Source organism: Cicer arietinum, chromosome 1, assembly GCF_000331145.2.
Source record: "Cicer arietinum cultivar CDC Frontier isolate Library 1 chromosome 1, Cicar.CDCFrontier_v2.0, whole genome shotgun sequence".
Classification (NCBI taxonomy): domain Eukaryota; kingdom Viridiplantae; phylum Streptophyta; class Magnoliopsida; order Fabales; family Fabaceae; genus Cicer; species Cicer arietinum.
Window position 1 is genome coordinate 38,931,296 of NC_021160.2, and position 20,476 is coordinate 38,951,771.

At 30.7% G+C, this 20,476-nt stretch overlaps 1 protein-coding gene across 3 annotated transcripts; it reads left to right on the plus strand.

The window, feature by feature from the left end:
* The first annotated feature begins 3,498 nt into the window (after positions 1–3,498).
* Positions 3,499–14,141, plus strand: LOC101496367 (uncharacterized). Of its 3 annotated transcripts, XM_004488536.4 has the most exons (9): positions 3,499–3,940; positions 4,162–4,214; positions 5,498–5,557; positions 5,673–5,750; positions 6,385–6,514; positions 6,898–6,950; positions 7,809–7,994; positions 8,951–9,123; positions 13,946–14,141. In XM_004488536.4, the coding sequence occupies exons 1-8, from the start codon at positions 3,646–3,648 to the stop codon at positions 9,104–9,106; spliced, it is 1,011 nt and encodes a 336-aa protein (XP_004488593.1). In that variant the 5' UTR covers positions 3,499–3,645; the 3' UTR covers positions 9,107–9,123; positions 13,946–14,141. The 3 variants fall into 3 exon arrangements, with proteins under 3 accessions (XP_004488593.1, XP_012567375.1, XP_004488592.1); XM_004488535.4 differs by lacking the exon at positions 13,946–14,141 and having other exon boundaries at positions 3,500–3,940; positions 8,951–9,240; XM_012711921.3 differs by lacking the exons at positions 5,498–5,557; positions 5,673–5,750; positions 13,946–14,141 and having other exon boundaries at positions 8,951–9,240.
* The last annotated feature ends 6,335 nt before the right edge of the window (positions 14,142–20,476 follow it).

The following is a 20,476-nucleotide window of genomic DNA, read 5'->3' on the forward strand; positions in this document are numbered from 1 at the left end:
ACTCATCATATAGAGTCTTTCTCATCACATGAAGGTTCATATTTGAGGGATCATTATAGAAGAACTTATATCTCAAGCTACACAAGATTATTCTTGAAATAGTGTGACAAAACTCACATTGAGTTTTTGTATTGAAAGTTTTGAGGTTTGAGAATGATCTTGAAAAGTATTTAAAAGAGTTTGTGAAATACACAAAATAATGTAAGGACATGAACAAATTTTATGAAGAAGTCCTTGAAGAATTAATTCATTTAGTTTATCATTCATTGATAAGAATGTTCTTTACAAAACAAGATATCGTTCTCCTTATCCAAAGATACATGATGGTCCAAGATTACATGGATGTATGTTGCTCCTACAACATTCTAGCAATGTTCCAAATAGCTTTATAAACAAATAAGAATCAAGAAAGTCAAAAGTTGTATCATGAATCAAGTTCAACAAGTGTTCGAATCAAAGATTAAGGAGAATGATGATTTGATATCATGAGAAATATGTCCAATGAATATATTATAGAATCAAATATATATGAAGATAAATAAAGAAGTTGAAGAACATTTTTATGAAAGAATCACAAATGGAATATATCATAAACTATATCAATTCTTCAAATAACATCCCTAGTATATTCATGCATATGTTAAAGTATCTCAATGATGCTTGATAGACGACAAACGACATGTGCAAACACCAAGAGAAATCGTTGGAAGTATTGCTTCAAAAAAAAATTATCCTCATATAGAAGAGAGTATTATCAATTGTTATGACAGAATGTTATCATGGTGAACAAGTTCATCGCACTCTTAAATATTTTTATCAGTTCATCAAAATGACAAAAATCAACTTTGAAGAAGAAATCATTTCAAAATATGAGTCATTTATTAAAAGAATGATGGAAAAACATTTAACATAATGTTCTAGTCTTTCTATTAAAGAACAAATGACAAAAGAATTTTTTTGGAATGATAACATGCAATAAATCAATTGGTATTTTACACATAGACTTCTCAATATTTAATGAACAATTAAAAGTCAAGATTTGAAGATCCACTTGCAAAAACAAACATGCATAATGTTTTGCAAATTGATGGTGTGGAAGCAAGTACCAAAAGCACTCAAGTACACTGAATTGGTATTGTTTGATATGACAACTGGACATGGTTTTGCCTCATCCTTTGTGCCCAAGTTTCCTTCAAGACTCAAGATAGAACGTTCTGGTCGAAAAGAGAACATTCTAAGAGAATTACTCTACTCTTAAGAGAATGATTCAGAAGATTGTTGGCACATTGGGAAGTGTGTCCAACGGCTATATTTAGTTTAGACAAAATATTCAAAGTCTTTTTTCATTTATAAATTGAGGATCAATTGGAAGATGAAGGAAATAGTTCAATTTGTAATCTACCAACACTTGTTCAAGTAAGCACAAGTAAAAAAAAAATCTTCAAGCAAACTTCAGCTATCTTAATTATATATGTGGGTCGTCATTTACTGAGTTTGTCGGTATGTTACTCAAACAAAGAGTTGAGAATCATTAGATCTCACACTCTTTTTATCATACAAATTGTTTGTAATTCAAGTCTATCATTTATGTTAAATTGAATGTGAAAGGTAATTGTAAAACTCCTTTCTGGTTTGAAAGTTGGTTGTAAATATCATTTTTGATTTGAAAGATTGTTGTAAAGATCCTTGATGGATTAAAATGTGGATGTAAAAATTCCTTTCTAGATTGAAAGGTGAAAGTTGTACTTGATCATGAGAAAATGTGTGAAGGAGAATGCTTTGGTTCTAAAACACATAGTGTAAATATCACGTTCGTTTGGACTAGATTAACCTCAGCTGGGCGAACTAATATACTTCTTGTGTGTGCGCTTTTTATCCTTTATTTTAATTATTTGTATGCACAGACCACACTTTACTATCATTATTTTTATTTACAACATCTTATTTTCATATTAACTGTCCAAAACAGTATGGTGAACTGATAGCTTACAAATTAACTTTTTATTACTAAGTTTAATCTTGAGTAAGACATCAATTAAAGTGCATGAACTAAATTTTAAAAGGATCACAATTCAACCCCTCTCCATTTATTGTGACTATTCATTCCACTTCAAATTTCTTTTGGAAAATGGATCATTTATGTGTTCAAGGTTCATTTAAGTGAGTATAGGTTTTGTACTAAGTTCCCCTTCTAAGAGGGACGAGTACTGGAAGATGCCACATCATGTCTCAATGTGGCTCCTATTATTCAGCTTTGTATTGTGGTGTTGTGGATTCTTCCTAGCCTAGCCGGCAAGTTGCAAGGTCTGTCAATTTGGAAAGCAAAGTATGAAGCCATTTCCAAAGACAACATGGAGAGCAACAAACAAAGATAACACTCTCTCTAACAACTAGAGCCCTATTTGATTACACTTAGTGCACTTAGCATCAGGTCATCTCCAATATCTAAATGGTGGATGGCCAAAGCGGATAAGATTTTTTTCGATTTTCATTTTCTTTTGTCTTGGTTGATATTGAACCTATTCCAATTTCACCAAAATCCTTCTTGAATTTTCCCACATTTTGCTACTTGGCTGATAACGCTCCTTCTGTTGTTGTGTTATCTCTCATTAGCTTTCTTTGTTCTTGCGCTTTAATGCATTAAGCAATTTTGCCAATGATTTTTTTAATAGAAATCCTTGGTATTCTCCAAGGTAGTGATGGTTGTTTCATATCTATTGAGTATTGGTACAAGAATTTGTTCAACAATTATTTGAGTTAGGGAATTCCGATCCTAGAAGTCTCACATTGCATACAATTCTAAGAAGCTTGTGAGAGTAATCTTTGATCCTCTCGAAATCCTTCGTTCTTTGAAGTTCGAATTCCGAGATTAAGTTGAGGACCTTCGTGCCTTTAATTCTTTCATATTCTTTCTCGAGATAATACCATATCTCTTTTGTTGAATTTCAATGACATGATTCTTGTGAAAATAGTGGTTGATACAGTAACAAATAAGTAGACCTGTGCCTTTGCTTTATTTGTCTTCTTTTTTTTTTTTCATTTTTATTTATAGTAACCTAAAAACGATTTTCACAACATTCTCATACTTAACACATATATGATGGTAACTTAATTTGAAATCTATCTTTCTAAACACCTAATTTCATCTCAATAGATCCATAAAGTTGTCTATATCATAAGCAAAAATACATTCTTTTTAATGGTTATCCTATTAAGCCAATGATAATCTACACAATTTTTTCCAGAGTCGTTTTCTCTTATAAGTTGAAAGCAAATTTCACAATACATATCGCTTTAATAAAATAAAATATTTCAAAATAAACTTCGCTTTCAATCTTTAATATAATTTTGATTATATTTTTTTTTTCAATTATATCTTTTAATAATTACATACATTAATTTTAAAACATTAAAAAAAATTCATGGATGATAATAAAAAATGCATCACTAATTAATAAAAATAATTTGACCAAATAAATTATCTGTTTTTCTATTTATTTACATTTCATAAATAGAAGTGTTGGGTTATCTTTGTATGAATCCCCAACAAAATGAGAATGTAGTGAAGTGTTGTTGATCACCAAGATAGAATTGAGGTTGAATAATTATCCATCCATTTTCTAAGTTGTGAAGAACCAAGCAACAATGAGAGGTTGCGCATTGCCGTTAACCCAATTCACATATCTTCCCTCCCATTTATGCAATACAATCATCAAAATCAACTCCTTTCCTTTTCTACATTCATTCCCATCTCATCACTCTCTCACCATTCACAATCCAACAACACCAATACCTTTCACTTCACTTCATGCCCACCACCAACCACATGATGATGATGAACAAGAAAACTTTCATGTTCTCACTGCTGTCAAAAGTGATTACAATGATATTATGATTGTTGATACTCCAAATTCTAGAATGCTTCTCCTTGATTCATCTCGTTCGTACCCTTCTCACCCACTCTCTTTTTCTTTCTTTGTTTCTGTGTTTTTCTGTTTCTATGTCTTAATTGTTTATTAAAGTTTCAAACTTTACTTCATACTTTAACTGAGTCTGAGAAGTATTCAAATGGGTTTGCATTTTTTTGCTGTTTTTCTTTGTTTTGAGCAGTCTTGTTGAGAAATATGCCATGGGTGAATTCCTTTTTTTTTTTTTTTGTAGACAATGTTCACAGCATTCTATACAAGGACCAAAAGTGGACTAATTCTTACTGGGTATGTTGTTTTTATTTGACCAATGTATCTTGTAAACATTGTGGGTTTGTTCCTTCTGTAAAAGAGAAAAAGCTTCACTGATAATGTCTTTTTGTTTTTTGACTAGCTATTCTGACAAATTTAATAGTAATTAGATTTGGTTAGTATCAAATTTGAGGATACATCACCAACCTTTACTGTAGTTCATAATCATATATCAAAGTCACACTCTTAGGAAATGTATATTTAAGTGTATTCATGTTTGCTTGGAGTTTAAAGATGGGCATCCACAAGGTTGAGAACTGGTACAGTGTTTTACACTTTTACTCTAATAATTTCACTTTGTTACATTAAAATACAAATAATTAACTTGACTCTATAGGAGTTTATGGTTTGAGAAAATTTGTTGGCTTAAGTAAATAAGCCTTTTATCAATGGTGAGAATGCCACTGTTGTGCTCACTGTTAAATCACTAGTACAGAAATGGCATTTTAAGTCACATTTTAACATGGTTATCACTACAACTAATTTAAAAAGGGGGTATTCTATCCCCATTTCGTACTAGTAAATTGTTGTCAGTGGTGTTAAACTAGTTCTTGGCCTGAATTTATCATGTTTCAAGAGTAAAAGTTCTGTTTCCTAAATAGTGTCATTTGATGTAGTTAATTGGTAATATAAGTTTAATCTACCCTACGTTTGTACTTAACCATGAGCATGGCCTCCAATGTGGTATTTTTATTAAATTAAGCATTTATCATTCTGAACCAACAACGTTAGATCACCATTAAGCCTTGAAACGATAAAAGCATTCTAGTTTTTCCATGCTTGTGAAGGAAGGCAAATAATATAGTTTACTTTTAAAATTCATATTCATAGTGAAGTGAAAATGATATAATTTGAATCGTAATAATCTTAATGAATTGATAGTGTGAGAGAGATTACAGGATGAGTTTTTCTACTATTAACTAGCATCACGACAGTTTGTAACTGTCACAAGCAGTTACATAACAGCTGCCACTGCCAGAAATAGAATCTGTTACTAGAGAAGCAGCTAGCCATGACACCTAGATGAGCCGAGACAACATGGCCCAAGGCCCAATCACAGACAGTGAATTACTGAATTCAATGATAGTAATACAGCTAGTACATTCCTAATATATAGCTGATATATTTAGTAAAACTAAAGTATAGAGTCAAGAGTCATATAAAATGCTAATAAGAAACTAGTGCCTATGGGGTTTTTTGTTGATATTTACATGAAATACCAATAATTCAAGGTTTTCTGAACTTGTTGCATTAATCAGGATGAATTTGCCAGCTTGCCAGCCATTGTTCCAAAAGGGCCCATTGCTATCTTAGGTTTGGTAATTCTTTAATCTTAAAAATGGTGAATATTGTCTTGATGAATTTATAAAGAATGGAATTACTTAAATATCGATGACATTGTAAGTAGTATCGTACCACTTTTTAAAACTTCAGGGTGGTGGAACTGCTGCTCATCTGATGCTTGAATTGTGGCCTTCACTTCAACTTGAAGGCTGGGAGATTGATGACATTGTAACATATGATTCTTTTCTGAGATAAGATTTTTCATAATTTTTTTTACTGCTTTGGCTATTTGATGCATCAGTTTCCTTATTCAATTTTATCTATAATATGGTGATGTAGAGCTGACTACATGTTGAACAACGAAACAATAATTTCTGCAGAAGTCTATAGTCAGTTATAACAGCATAAATAAAATAACAAACGTGACATTTATACTTGGATATGATTTAGTATTTTTATCAGCTATTGGGCTGTAAATTCAAATTGTACACTAGTGCTTTCGAATTTGGATATAGAAGGCCCTTTCGTTGTTAGTCAAACTATAGCTGACGCGGTAAAATTAAGGAACTTTTAAGGTCTACATTCTCCAAGGTAGTCTCAATAAAATGCTCGTGTTCAACAACTACAATTTTTCCCTTCAGATGTGTTTGATTTATGGTTTTTCCTTCATATCTTATGATATTTTTCTAGAAGACAATGCTGAATGGCAATTTTCTTTTGTTTTAAACAAAATAAATTTATGATCATGGTTTCAATTAAATTCCATGTCTTGTTATCTTACTATCGTATTTACACTTTGATTAGATCCATAATGCGGATGTTCTCACCCTAATTTTCTTTTCTTGGAAAACCAAATATTTAGTTAATCGATAAAGCAAGAGATTATTTTGGCTTATCTGATCTGGAGAAGACAACAGAAGATGGTGGCATTCTTAATATTCGTATTGGCGATGTCTTCATTCCCTCAGAAGATTCGCACAGAAGATATGCTGGTGAGCCATTCTCATTGCATATTTCCTAGTTTATCTAATTTTGTATTAATTTTCATTACATCCCTAGCTAAACTAACTCCTATCTTGTTTTCATTTCCATCTCTTTGTGAAGCAATTAATGTGTTACAAATCGAAGAAACAGGAATGCAAAACTGCAAGAATAGATAAAAAGAAAAGAACTGTTTCATTGAAAGTGAATAGATAATGGAGAAAAAATAAATCGATAACATTAATGCATCATTGAATGGTTGAATTGATCACCTGGATGCTTTCTTATTTAATGCTGTAGGAATACACCATATAGACGTCCGTTTTCTCTTTAATTATTTAATGTCGATATTATTCTAATAGTCTTAGCTAACTAATATGTGAACAATATTCAGGAATTGTAGTTGACTTATTCTCTGATGGAAAAGTTTTGCCTCAGCTGGAAGAGGTATGTAGTAGTTTTCAACCACACATTTGCAAGTTGTAGGTCATTATAAAGTGTTTCTTTTTTGGAAAAATGACAACTTTCAGGCATTGTCGTTTGTTAGATTAGCAAATCCGCCACTAGAGAAAGAAAATAAACGCACAAGAACACAACAATTTGACCAATTGTGCCTACATCACCTACATCAAAGTGTCTGCTATACCTTTTCTACTATGCAATGAATTAGGGTTACAAAGTACATAGCTTGTAAGGCTTAGCCTCAGCAAAGTCAGTTATACTTTTGATATTGAACTCAAGAATGATTGATAAAGAATATAGAGAAAATGAGAGAAAGTTATTGTGGGAATTTCATCTATTAGCATTGATTAATTTGAACTGAATTACAAGCTATAGTTTTTATACATCAGCACATACTAACAAACATAACCAATTATGTTATTAGCTATAACATAATTGTCTAATAGAAATAACCACCTCCCTAACAAACACCTAAGCCATCACTAACATAGCTTTGTTTAAATACTATAGTCAGGTTTACTAGTTCACCTCTGAACCTTATTGGCATCGCGCCCCCTGCAAACCCCAACCTTCCTTGTCGTAACCCAACAAATAAGCGTCTGCCCAATTTTTAGTGATATGAGTCATACTCAACATTGTTAACATAATAGCAGTGTCAAATTGAACTTAACATCAATAAAAAATATAAATTTGAATTGGCTCTTCATATGATTTTACTTGTTATAGCCGGTAACTCAGTTATAAGCCAATTTTCTTCAAGAGATACTTGATGGTATAGTTTAGCACATGCATTTGTATGGTATAGGAAGATCAGAGTTTCTTAATTTTTTATTTGTCACACAGGTTAGTACTTGGTTGGAATTACATGATAGATTGATGGCCAATGGTCGTTTAATGGTTAACTGCGGTGGCATCGATGAGGGGTCAAGTGTTGTAGATGGAAGTACTGGTCTAGATAATTTATCTAATGATGAGGCATGGTTATTAAATTCAGCATTGAAAGCATTATCCAAAGCATTTCCTGGACAAGTAAGCTTCTGTTGCTGGTACTTCATCATTTTATGCATTAAACTATTATATATAATACTCCCTCCAGAATGAAATATTGGCAAAAAAAAGTAGTTAAAGATCAGATGCATTTCATATACCATTTTTGTTTATATTTCATTCAAGAGGGAGTACTTCCTATTATGACGAGTTCGACAAAATTTGTAATTTTATGTGCTGTATAAAGTAAACAGATACAAATCCTTGCTCTATTGCATAACATTTCAGAAAAGAAGTTTTCATTATAAAATGTTGGACATAGTTAAGAGTATTGTGTGTAAGCTTATAAGAACACTCGTACGAAAATTTTGTCCAACCAAGATTTTAGACAAGTGAAGTTTAGGTACCTACCAATTGAGTAAAATGCCAGATTTTAGTTTTAAGGAATTCAACTATTAACAACTTTTATTTTATCCATATTAATACCGTTATGCGGAAAGAAAAACCATTCGGGATTTCTAGACAAAAAGGAAAATAGCAACATTGTATGCCCATAAAATATAAATTTGCAGTTTTATAAATACAGGATGTTTTATTATTGAACCATGTTGAATTTTCCAATTTAAATTGAGTAGACATTGGATATAATTTTTTTTCTTCATGATTTTGAATGAATCATCAATTTTGATCTCTAAAATTAACGAAATTCCAAAATAATCTCTGAAACTGAAAACCTCGATTCCATTAGTCCTTTGGAGTCAGTTTATTTAGTCCCTAAAACACTCCAAAGAGACTAATCCAATTCATCATTTTCAATTTTTTGGGTTATTCTGAAATGTTAATTTCAGATACCAAATTGTCGGGCCCCTACAATTTTAGAAACTAATTATTTTTATTAAAACAGCACCTGTTGTATTCATGCCAACTTCACATCATAAATTATGTAACTTCTTTAATGTCATATTTGAGGAAGCCCAATCTGTATTTTCATTTCTCAGCTAAGTTGGAAGAGAATGCCAAAGGAAAGCGGTGAAAATTTTATGGCACTTACAGGACCCTTGCCTGACCTGAAATCTTGGTCTGCTAATGTTCCATCTCCTTTGAGCACAAGAGTGATGGATTGGAGACCTTGTGAAATGGTTTCTAGAAGTTGATATTTACCACTTCATAGGTAATGTGAGAACATGTTTTGTAGAATTAAGAAGTGAAACCATTTTGAAAATTATTTCGAACTATTATCCTTTTGTCATTTTCTTTGAGATAAATGTGCATCTATATTTAAAACTGAGATTGCCTTGTTTAGAAATCATGCAGTTTTACATCTTGATCATTAGTTGAAGATTAGACAGTTCAAATCAACGTAGTTATAAAATTGATGTAAACGATCTCAGCCACCGATTTGAAATTGGACGACCCAGATCTATTACAGCATCTTGCTGTAACAGTAGGAAATTCAAATGCTTATATTTGACATTCACACCCATGACACCAAATGTGAATTGAGCGTAATAAAATAGACATATATCGAAATACTTGTGGAATATCAACATTTATGTCATGTTGCATGTCAACGCGCACATTTATGCACAGATACATGACCAATCATCTTTCCATTAACTAATCACAATAAACTTATAGGGCCTCACATCTGGCTTAGTTTCCTTGTCACGAATTAGGGTTTGATATCCTTTTGCTTTGATATTTCTCAATATAAATAATTTTTACAACATTTACATCTAATAATTACAAATTAAAAGGATCAAATCAAATCCTGATTTGTCTAACTTATTTTAGGAAAGCTGATAAATATAATTATAAATTAGTATTATTTCCTGATTCATATCGCCCCTCAAATTGATGTGGCTGGTCAAAAAACATATTGATGGTGTGGGCAAGGAACAACTTTGGTGAGAATGTCTGCAACTTGGAATTGAGTATTGATGTGAGGGATGGATATAACCTGATTAACATAGGCCTCACGGATAGAGTGAAAATCTACTTCAATATATTTGGCGCGCTTATGAAACACAGGATTCACAACAATTTGAATAGCACTTGTATTGTCAGCATAGAGAGACGTCGGCTCTGTTTGAGGAAATCCAAGTTCAGCCAATAGACCATGAAGTCAAATTATCTCATAACAAGTAGTAGACATAGCACGATATTCTGATTCAGTAGATGATTTAGAGACTCATGTTTATTTCTTATTTTTCCATGATATTAATGAAGAATCGAGAAACATGCACCAACCGGTGACAGATCGTCGAGTGTCGGGACACCCAGCCCAATCAGCATCACTATAGGCAATCAATTTGGGAACCGTGCTAATGGGAAAGAAGAGACCTCGTTGACAGGTACCTAGCAAATAGCGAATTATGGGACAAACTGCTGCCAAGTGAAGGTGGCGAGGAAAGTGTGTGAACTAACTAACTTGTTGAACAACAAATGATATGTCAGGTCAGGTAATTGTCAAATAATTAAGACTACCCACAAGTTGCCGATACAATAAAGGATCTGGCAATAGATCACCCTCATCTCAGTGATATTTCACATTAACCTCAAGAGGAGTATCTACCGGATTAGTTGATTGGAGGCCCGCCATAGAAATAAGGTTTATCACATACTTATGTTGATGAAGAAATACACCCTTGGAGGTAGAATGAACCTCAAGGCCAAGGAAATACTGCAAGTTACCAAGATCTTTCATATGAAATGCAGTTTGCAATTGATGTTTCAGTTCCTGGATGGATGTCTGATTAGATCCAGTAATGTCTCATCATTATCAATGCAATATTCCTATTTGTTTTCTAAGGCAACCAATCGAGCTTTGTACCGATTTAGGGATCCATTAGAATTCAATTTAATAGAATACACCCATTTGCAGTCTATGGGTTTGATATGAGGAGGACAAGAGACAATATCCCATGTGAAATTCTCTTGAAGATCCCGAAGTTCCTCATTCATTGCTTTTATCCAGCGCACATCTTTAACAACCTTTCAGTAACAAGTAGAATAGATATGCTAGAGAGAGATATAGACAAAGAAGCATGTGAGGAATTATACCTGTATGGTGAATATCTATCTGGTGCGCGAGATGCTCTACTAGAACGTCGTGGTGCAATCGCTACAGGATCAGGTAGCGAATCAGGATCGGGAAATGGGTTATAACTTGTTGTTTGCGTTTTCCAACATATACATTTCTTGGTTTAAAATGTTCTATAGATTGAGGCATAGTAGAAAAGTTTGGAAGAATAACAATATCATTCATGGCAAGAGAAAGACTATGAAATATAAATTGATTATAAAAAAATGTCACATTCCTAGAAATGCGAAAATGATGGTTAGAAACATCATAACACACAAAACCCTTATGAGAGTGACTATATCCCATAAATGCGCATTGAGTAGACTGCGCTCCAAGCTTATGTCTTTCAAATGGAGGTAGGTGAACAAAACACACGCATCTAAAAGTATGTAAATCACTATAATCAGAATGAATTTTAAAAAGAAGAAAAAAAGGAGTCAAGATCAATAATTGTAAAAAGGAAGATGATTGATCAGGAAGACAACTGTGGAAAGAGCCTCCATCCAATATTGAGATGGTACAGAAGCTTGATGAAGTAAGGTGTGTGTTACATCAAGCAAATGACAATTCTTATGTCTTGCCATTCCATTTTGTTGGGGGGTATTTGGACATGATCATTGAGACAATATACCTTTTTGCTGAAGATACTCTTGAAACTCATGAGACATATACTCACCACCAGAGTTAGAGCAAATTTTTTTAATACTTGCTTGAAATTGAATTTCAACATATGTTAGAAATTTCTTAAACATAGAAAACACTTCAAATTTTGACCCGAATAAAATATATCAAAGTAAAACGACTGTAATCATCAATAAATGTGACAAAATATTTATAGTGAGCATGAGAAGTTACAAGTGACTTTCCACATACATCACTATGAATAATCTCAAAACAAGTGAAAGAACGATGAGCACCAGACAGAAAATGAAGTGTTTTACTTTTAGCCCATTTGCAAACAGAACATGGCACAAAGGCATTAGAAACAACATTTTTATTTTCCAACAAACCAGTTTTAACTAAATGAGACAAAACAACAGAGTTTGGATGACCCAATTTTCTATGCCAATCCTCGTAAGAATTCAAAATATTATTACAAGAAAGAGATAAATGATTGGAAATAAATTGAAGTAGAAACAATCTTCCCACTTTAGGCCCCTTTGCGGTCACCTTCCCCGACACCTGCTCATGCACAAGAAAAACATCACGAGAAAATTTAACATTACAACTGTTGTCCACCAATTGTCCAATAGACAATAAATTGGAAGCAAATCCAGGTGATACGAGCACATTCCGAATATCAGTGTTGATATCACCAACATTAGTGATATAAATAGTATTATCATCAACAATTTGAATTTTCTGATTATCATGATAAGAATGTAAATAGTGCAAGCATTTAGAAGAACCCGTCATGTGATTGGATGCACCAGAATCAAGAAACCATGAATTAGAAACATTAGAAGACTTACCTTGAATTCCCAAGGTTGAAAGAGCAGAAAATACCATTTGTGGAATCATTTCAGACTGTAGAGCACCACCATTAGAGGCACTAGAAATGGAAGGACCAACTACGGAGCTCATAGTGGCACGAAATGCCTGCACGGAATGTTGTGTTGGTCATGGAGGGCGCGTCGGACAATCAGAGATAATATGACATTGCTGCTTGCAATAACTACAAAACTTCTTATTGCAACTACGAGCGACATGTCCAAACTGTTTACACGAGAAACATTGGACTTGTAGTATATCACGAATCTTACCTCGGCTCTGAGCAACATATGCATCAGGTTCGGAAGTGACAACATCATGAGACATGGTTCCTTGAGTAAAGAGACATTGTTCCTCTCTGAGAAGTTCACCAACACGTGTATCCAAAGAAGGAACAAGATTTCTATTTAGCAAAGCACCTCTAACAACATCAAATTCTTGACGAAGTTTCATGAGAAATTGATCCTACTTACTAGTGTTGTAGACAACGTGGACATCCACAAGAGAAGTCTTGGGAATCGCAACAAATAGAATAACAAAGTGTTTATGTCCACAAATTCAGAATAATATTCTTGATTGGATAAATTACCTTGTTTGTAGTTGGCTCTCTGTCGGTGCCTTAGAAACCCCATCAATGTGACTCTATAATCACTTTCCTTTAATATACATTTTGAATTGAAATTCCCAAGCAACATAATTTTTGCCGGTAAAACAGACACAAAAGTTGTCTCTTTCTTTTTCAGAAGCCATGAGTTTGCACATGCACAAAAATTATATATATAGACCTAGTGGGGTGTCGCTAAACAAAGCCAAGATTAACTAAGAGCTCACATGTTTGATTGAACCTGCTGATACCATGTCATGAATTAGGGTTTGATGCCTTTTTTGCTTTGATATTTCTCACTATAAATAATCGTTACAACATTTACATCTAAAAATTACAAATTAAGGAGATCAAATCAAATCCTGATTTGTCTAACCTATTTTAGGAAAACTGATAAATATAATTACAAATTAATATTATTTCCTGATTCACACCCCCACATTATAGGACTAATCATAATCATCATCTTAACGATGGTAACACATCATTTTCATCACATCATTAGAACATAGTGTTTTAGTTTAGTTATAGATCACCCACTAAACTCACAAGTATCTAATCCATTTCGTTCACTGTTAATCTTTATTTGCAATATTTATCTTTGTCCTTTCTTAATCATTACACTATGCAACATAACTAGTGTTAAGTTGGGTGAATCAAATTATTTTCTAAATTTCCCAAAGTCATATCATAACTTGGATAACACTCTAAGACCATCAAACAAGTGAATACACAATTTGAGAGTTGTGAAATAACTCACAAAGACTATATATTATACATAAAACTGATTTTCTGCACTATGTTTTATTACAGGTTCAATGCAATGTTGGAGAGTGCATTCTTTTGATGAGAAATTAATTTAGAAAATGAACAAGACTATTTAGGAAATTGATTTAGAAATAGATTAACTAAGAAGTATAAGATGGTAGATTATTAATTTTTATTGTTGATCATTCAATAACTTAAATTGAGCCAAGATTTATTGTGAAATACAATTATATATTTGGGTGAGTTACACTTCCCATAAAATCTTCTTAAATAACACTAACACCCTTTATAGTTTTAGACTAAAGATTAACCTCCTTTATTTTAATTCAAAGAGACAAATACCTCCTTTCCATCCACTTTCACTAACACTCTTCTTGACATAAAGTTCTTTTTCATATTGTTGCGGTCTTCTTTTATTGTAGATTTTTATTTTTTATTTTCATTAGAAATTTCATTTTGATAATTGGCTTTAATTTGTTGGCCATTGATTTGAATATGGCATCTAATTTTCCCAAACTTCTTCCCCTAACCCTTATAATATTGAAATTGGGGGTGCTTTTTTCTTGCTTTTCACCTAAGTTTGTAGTTTACTAGGTGTGGAGTTTGGAAAATGGGATGCATTCATATTTTTATTTTTTGTTTTCTTTGTTGCTAATGTTTTTGGGAAGAGATATCCGAATCACTAAATTTGTAATTTTCATTGAGTTGAGCTATCATCAAATGATTCAAACCGTGAGACGTAAACTAAACCAAATCAAAGACAAAAATCTATAATCATCGGCCAACAAATTCAAGACAATTATTGAAATAAAATGCTTAATTTAAATAAAAGAATGGAAAAATGTGTTAAATGCAAAGAGGGTATTTGTCACTTTGCATAAAACTTAAAGGAGTTTAGTGTTCAGTTAAAATTAGATGGAGTGCTAGTGAGATAAGTGTAATTTACCCTATATATTAATGATTTTTTAAAATAGGAAGAAACAACCTTCTCACCTTCTTTAAGAGGGGATAATGTATCTTTCACAATATTTTAAACCTATTATTATTATTATGAAAATTTGATCACTTTTTTACCTTTTAATTACAATTAGGTTTCTTAAGTCTTTTTATGAGGAGATCGACCTTGTTGTTAAGCCTTGCTTCTTTGACAATCATATTATGTGTGAAAATGATGCATCAATTATAAACAAGATTGAGATTACAGCTTTCAATTTCAATGTCTCCAAAAGCTAAGTCAAGAAGCGGCGCTTTATACCTTTTTCGATTTTTATTTATTAATATAGATTGCGCAAAAGCTGGTTCATGAGGTACTCATGTTCAACCTTTGTTCCAACTTATCCACCTACCATATCAATTTGCTACATGGACCTGTATTTTAATATTCTTATTGTAACTTATGGGATAGTTGCATTGCAATTACCAATTACATAGTTTTCTACGATTGAGGAGGAAAACATGTACTATCTCTACTATCTTCATGGGAATAACAATTTAGTCGATAATCTCCGGATAATTTGATCTTTGACAATAATAAAATTTGAAAATAATATCTAAAGTCGTAAATCATCTATTACACTATTATTAATTTAACTTAATTTTGTTTTGAAATTAAAAAATATAACGATCAAAGATTTTGAATTTTACTAATCACTATAGAGTTTTTTTTTTCTTGTCTCTAGATAAAATGACAAGTACCATCGGTAAATTCACATCTGCAAAGCAAAGATTTTGAATTAAATTAGTGATTACACAACAATGTTTTTACAAAATCATCTTTAACTTATTTTAATAAAAAAGATGTAAAGTAGTGGAGGAACTTGTTTGGCCATTATGTCACTATGATATTATAATGATCATAAAGATTCTAATTAATTCCCGGCCCATTCATATGTCAAATTATGTGAATTCCATGTAGCATGAGCTTGTTATGGTGTCCATATAATGAAGAACATTTCCCTTCATAAAGTACTGCATTTAGATCTTACGCCACAACATCTATATGGGAGATTCCCATATTATCCAAAAATATTAATGTTATGCAGTGTTCGTAAAGGTAACGGCACTATCACTAGCAAGCAAGATGCATGTGTATACTATATAGTATAATATGTACACACATCTAATGGTTTAGAGAAACAAATTGGTACGTATAGTTAGAGTGACAAATATAATGAGGATCCAAAGTTATAATAATATGTGTGATTTATTGATTTGATTCCATATTCATTACAGTCATGTACGTGATTGACCAGCTAAGTATATAGGTAGCACAAATAATGTGAATTTCTGATCATGTGAAATATTGAGAGGTTGCGTGGGAATCCCTTTGGTGAATTTTGTGTGAGTCATATATTGAATTGTAACAACGCCATTCAGATCTATTTTGTTATGAGGATTTATGTAACCGAGACATTGAATTGTGTATTATGTGTTGGATTGGCATGTGTATATGCCACGGACTTTAAGGATTTTTATTTTCCCTTTCATACCCTCCTCGTTTCATTTTTCTTATGCTTTCTACAAATATAAAATACACTTTCGGTTTATATATCCACGTAAGTGTAAAATCCGTACATTAGAACTTTGGGGATAAAATATTCATATAATTAGTAATATTTATTTGAGAGAAATTATATGGCAATGTTATGTGATACAAAAAAAAAATCTAAATTTAATCACTTTATAATGGTCGAGTTTATGGCAATAGTTATTATATCGAGTATATATTTTATGCTGATATATGAAATCCTAGAGATTTATTCAAGAGCATGAGATGGTAAAGATCTTTTATAGTTTAACTAAAACTTTTGAGTTTAAATTTAAAAAATAATTAAATTGTGTTGCATCGAGATGGTAAAGATATTTTATAGTTTAACTAAAACTTTTTAGTTTAAATTTAAAAAATAATTAAATTGTGTTGCATCTAAGTTTGAATTTGAATCATGACGAATAGGAGATACTTATCTTAAACCGCTGAGTTAAGTGAATATACATAATTAATTTGTAGGTGAGAAGATCACACACTAAATATCTTTTGGTACATTTTATCTCATGTAATGTGAGATTCTAAACACACCTTATCACGTTCAATAATAAATATCTAAAATATGATCCAAGTAGTTCACTACCAATAAGAGACTAAGAGTGATCTGATAGCTGATGTGAGACTATATCTACCATTTATCTCATTATATTTGAGACTCTTATAGAACTATTTAGCTCATAGAGCCAAAACTATCTACCACTTAATTATCTCATCAAATGTGATATTCTTAACTATTAAAATCAACTAATATATTTTACAAGGACTAATAGCCTATGTTACATATATTTTATCGAGGGGAGAAAGATACTTTTTGTAACTAATTATTGTTTTTGAAACTTTTCCGGCTTTGATGAATTTTTGAAATCTATGATAAGATGTTAGAGTTGTAAAATATTTTTCCCTTAGATTATAAAATAAATTTCATTTATTTACCATAAAATCAATACTAATGAAAAAATAACAATTATTTCAGAATTTAGAATAATAAAACTTAAAATATTAACATGATTCAAAATTTATTTATTTTACAAGAAGAATTAATAGAAACTTCAATCACATAAGTGCAATTCAAACAATACAAGATTGCGAGAATATTTGCTATGCTGGGGAGTGCTGCAACATTACTCTCTTCTTCACATACTTAATGTGTGAATTTTATCTTTAAACTTTTTAAAATAAAATAAGAAATAGAAATTTCAAATTTAGGAAGAATGTAAACCAAAATAAATGTTTATATAATTAAAACTAAAATGAATTATGAAGGTAAAAATCATATTTAACTATTTAAAAGTTAATGATAATTAGTTGAACATAATATTCAAAAAAATTTATTGCATTTCATTTCCAATATACAAACTAACCAAACACCGAGATTAATTTATAGACTTGAGTTGTATCCAATCACAATCTTACTATTGTATGCAGTTACGTGATCTTAATCGTCTAATCCAAATTAGACTCTTTTGATTTAAAAGTCTGAATTTTTATTTTAAAAAATTCAAAAATTTATCTAGAAATCTAGACCGTCCGATCTTTAATTGAAAAATCAATATAGTTTATGGTAAAATTATATTAGTCCTTGGATGCCGTTTAGAAGTATGACAAAAGTTAAGAGTACATTTTTGGATGATTAGATGAATTAGACAATAGTGTGGTCAAGGACAAATGGTGTTATCCATGTATCATGTACTAGCAAACAAATATGGTCTGAAGTAAACACCAAAGCTTGCCATCTCTTTCATGGAACATAGGAGAAATCTAAATAAATAGTACAAAGGAGCCATAAAACAAGCAAAATGATAATTATTAGAGATTAAAACAGAATTAATCAGGACAAAATTACACTCAACCAAGAAATGAATAAATTCCGTAAAACTTGTGGGACCTAGATGTAAATGCACCGTAGCTTCGCTCCACTTTACTTAATTAATTAAAATTAATTAATTTTTATTTATTTATTTTTATAACCACCTAGGATCCGGAATCATGGTACATCATCCATAGGTAGCCATCATCGTTGTAACCCAAAAGATTGAAATTGGTGATTAATAAACAATCAATTAACTTAATACTATAATATTGCGTAATAACACTGTATATGCATATTGCTAGAACTAGACCCCTAAGTTTGACACTTACACTGAATTTGATGCAAATTCTTCACTTCTATGAACATGATTCAAGGCTAACCGCTGGATTTTCATGTTTTGATTAGTGCTCTTCAGCTTTACAAACGCTTAATGTGATCATTAATTAATTAATTATTCTAAGTAAATTAAAATATACATATTTAAGTTTTGCATTGTGTGTGAGTCTAACTAATCTTCAAAATCATATTATATATATATTTTTAAAATTTTAATAACTTATTTAGTTATGTTAATTTTTTTCGAATTTAAATTCAAAATATAATTCTTTTAGTATTTTTTAACCTATGAATCGAACTACTTAAATAGAACAAAACTATCTTATATTATTAATTAGAGGTGTCATTTTTCATTAACTCTTATATAACCAATATATACATAATATGGTAGATGGGGTCCTCTTAAAGGTTCACCTAAATTTTCAATTGATATAACACATCCTTACAAATTAATTTGATAAGTGAAAACTATTTTTATCTTTTTTTTTATAACACATAGTCTGTCTGTGATTTTTTTTTTTCTGATATTAATATTAAAAAATAATTTTGAACTTAAGAGTCATGTTAGTGCTTGAAATAGTGACGTTTTTGTATAATAATAATAGAAGTTACTAATAATATTTTTTTGACTAATAAAATTAATAATTATTAGTAGCTATAATTAAGTGCATGTATTGAGAATATTGGAATGAAGAAAAAATGCCTCTATCATTCTTTTTTGACTTTGACCAGTCCGCGAGAGGGATTGATTGAAGACAGATAGATCTTCATCTTATAATTAAATAAATAAAAATAATAAATAAATTAAACAACACAACAAAATCCACTTTTTATTCTATTACATGTAAAATGAGAGAAAAAACAAAAGAAGTTACTGTATCTATAAATTAGTAACTAACAGTTAAGCAGATTTTCTTCATTGTATTGAGGCGAAACTTTGGAGTTAGGTCTCCCATTCAACGGACATTTACCAATGATTTTTTTAAATATATTATTTTATAAACATTTTATATATGTCTATTTATGTTATCAATTACGAGTTTTATTTCTATTTAATTAATATAAAACCATCTTATATTTAATTATATTATGAATTTAATGGGTACACAAACATTCATAAAAAATACATTATCATTCAATTAGAAAACACTACGTTGTCATGTTATACAATTAATTTGAAAATATATTTGCAATTTGATAGATATAACATATTAATTAAATTTTAATGTAAAATTATTTTATACTAACAATATATTTTTAATTTTCTCTTATAATATATTGAATTTAACATTCATGATATACTTTTTTTTATGCATAAGAAGGGCTAAAAAACCCAACTAAAATCGAAAAAAGAGTATTAATTAGGATAGTCGAAAATACATTCATTAATAAGCTAGGTATGATATATAAAAATATGAAAATATTTTTTTTTTACAATATATGATACTACTTTATTAACTATATATTGTCCAAAGCTTTATATTAACAATGCGTATAGATTAAATTTTATTATGTAAAAATTAGTTATTAGTTTGCAGTTGATAGTGATGGTTGAATTTTCTATTTGCACATAGTGTAATTTGAATTGAAATTTATAATTTCGTTATGTGTGATATTACATGAAAGAGTGCCACTAAATATGATATTTTTTAATATAAACATAATAAAAAGGGTGAAGATGAACAATCTATATAACTTATTTTGTAAAATAAAAAAGGTCTATATATAGAGAGGCCTCTTATTAGTCTACCTTTGTGATATCATGATTATGATAAAACAGCTATTTAGCAACTCATAATATTAAATATATAAAATTGTTACATAAATAAATAGGATGAATAAAATAAAATATTTATATATTTCTGTGCCAATTCTTGGTTGTAAG

Coding starts and splice junctions, on each gene's coding strand:
- LOC101496367 (XM_004488536.4), top strand. CDS start 3,646: ATGAGAGGTTGCGCATTGCCGTTAACCCAATTCACATATCTTCCCTCC. Junction 4,215..5,497: donor AGTGGACTAATTCTTACTGG/GTATGTTGTTTT, acceptor TGCATTAATCAG/GATGAATTTGCCAGCTTGCC. Junction 7,995..8,950: donor CCAAAGCATTTCCTGGACAA/GTAAGCTTCTGT, acceptor TTCATTTCTCAG/CTAAGTTGGAAGAGAATGCC.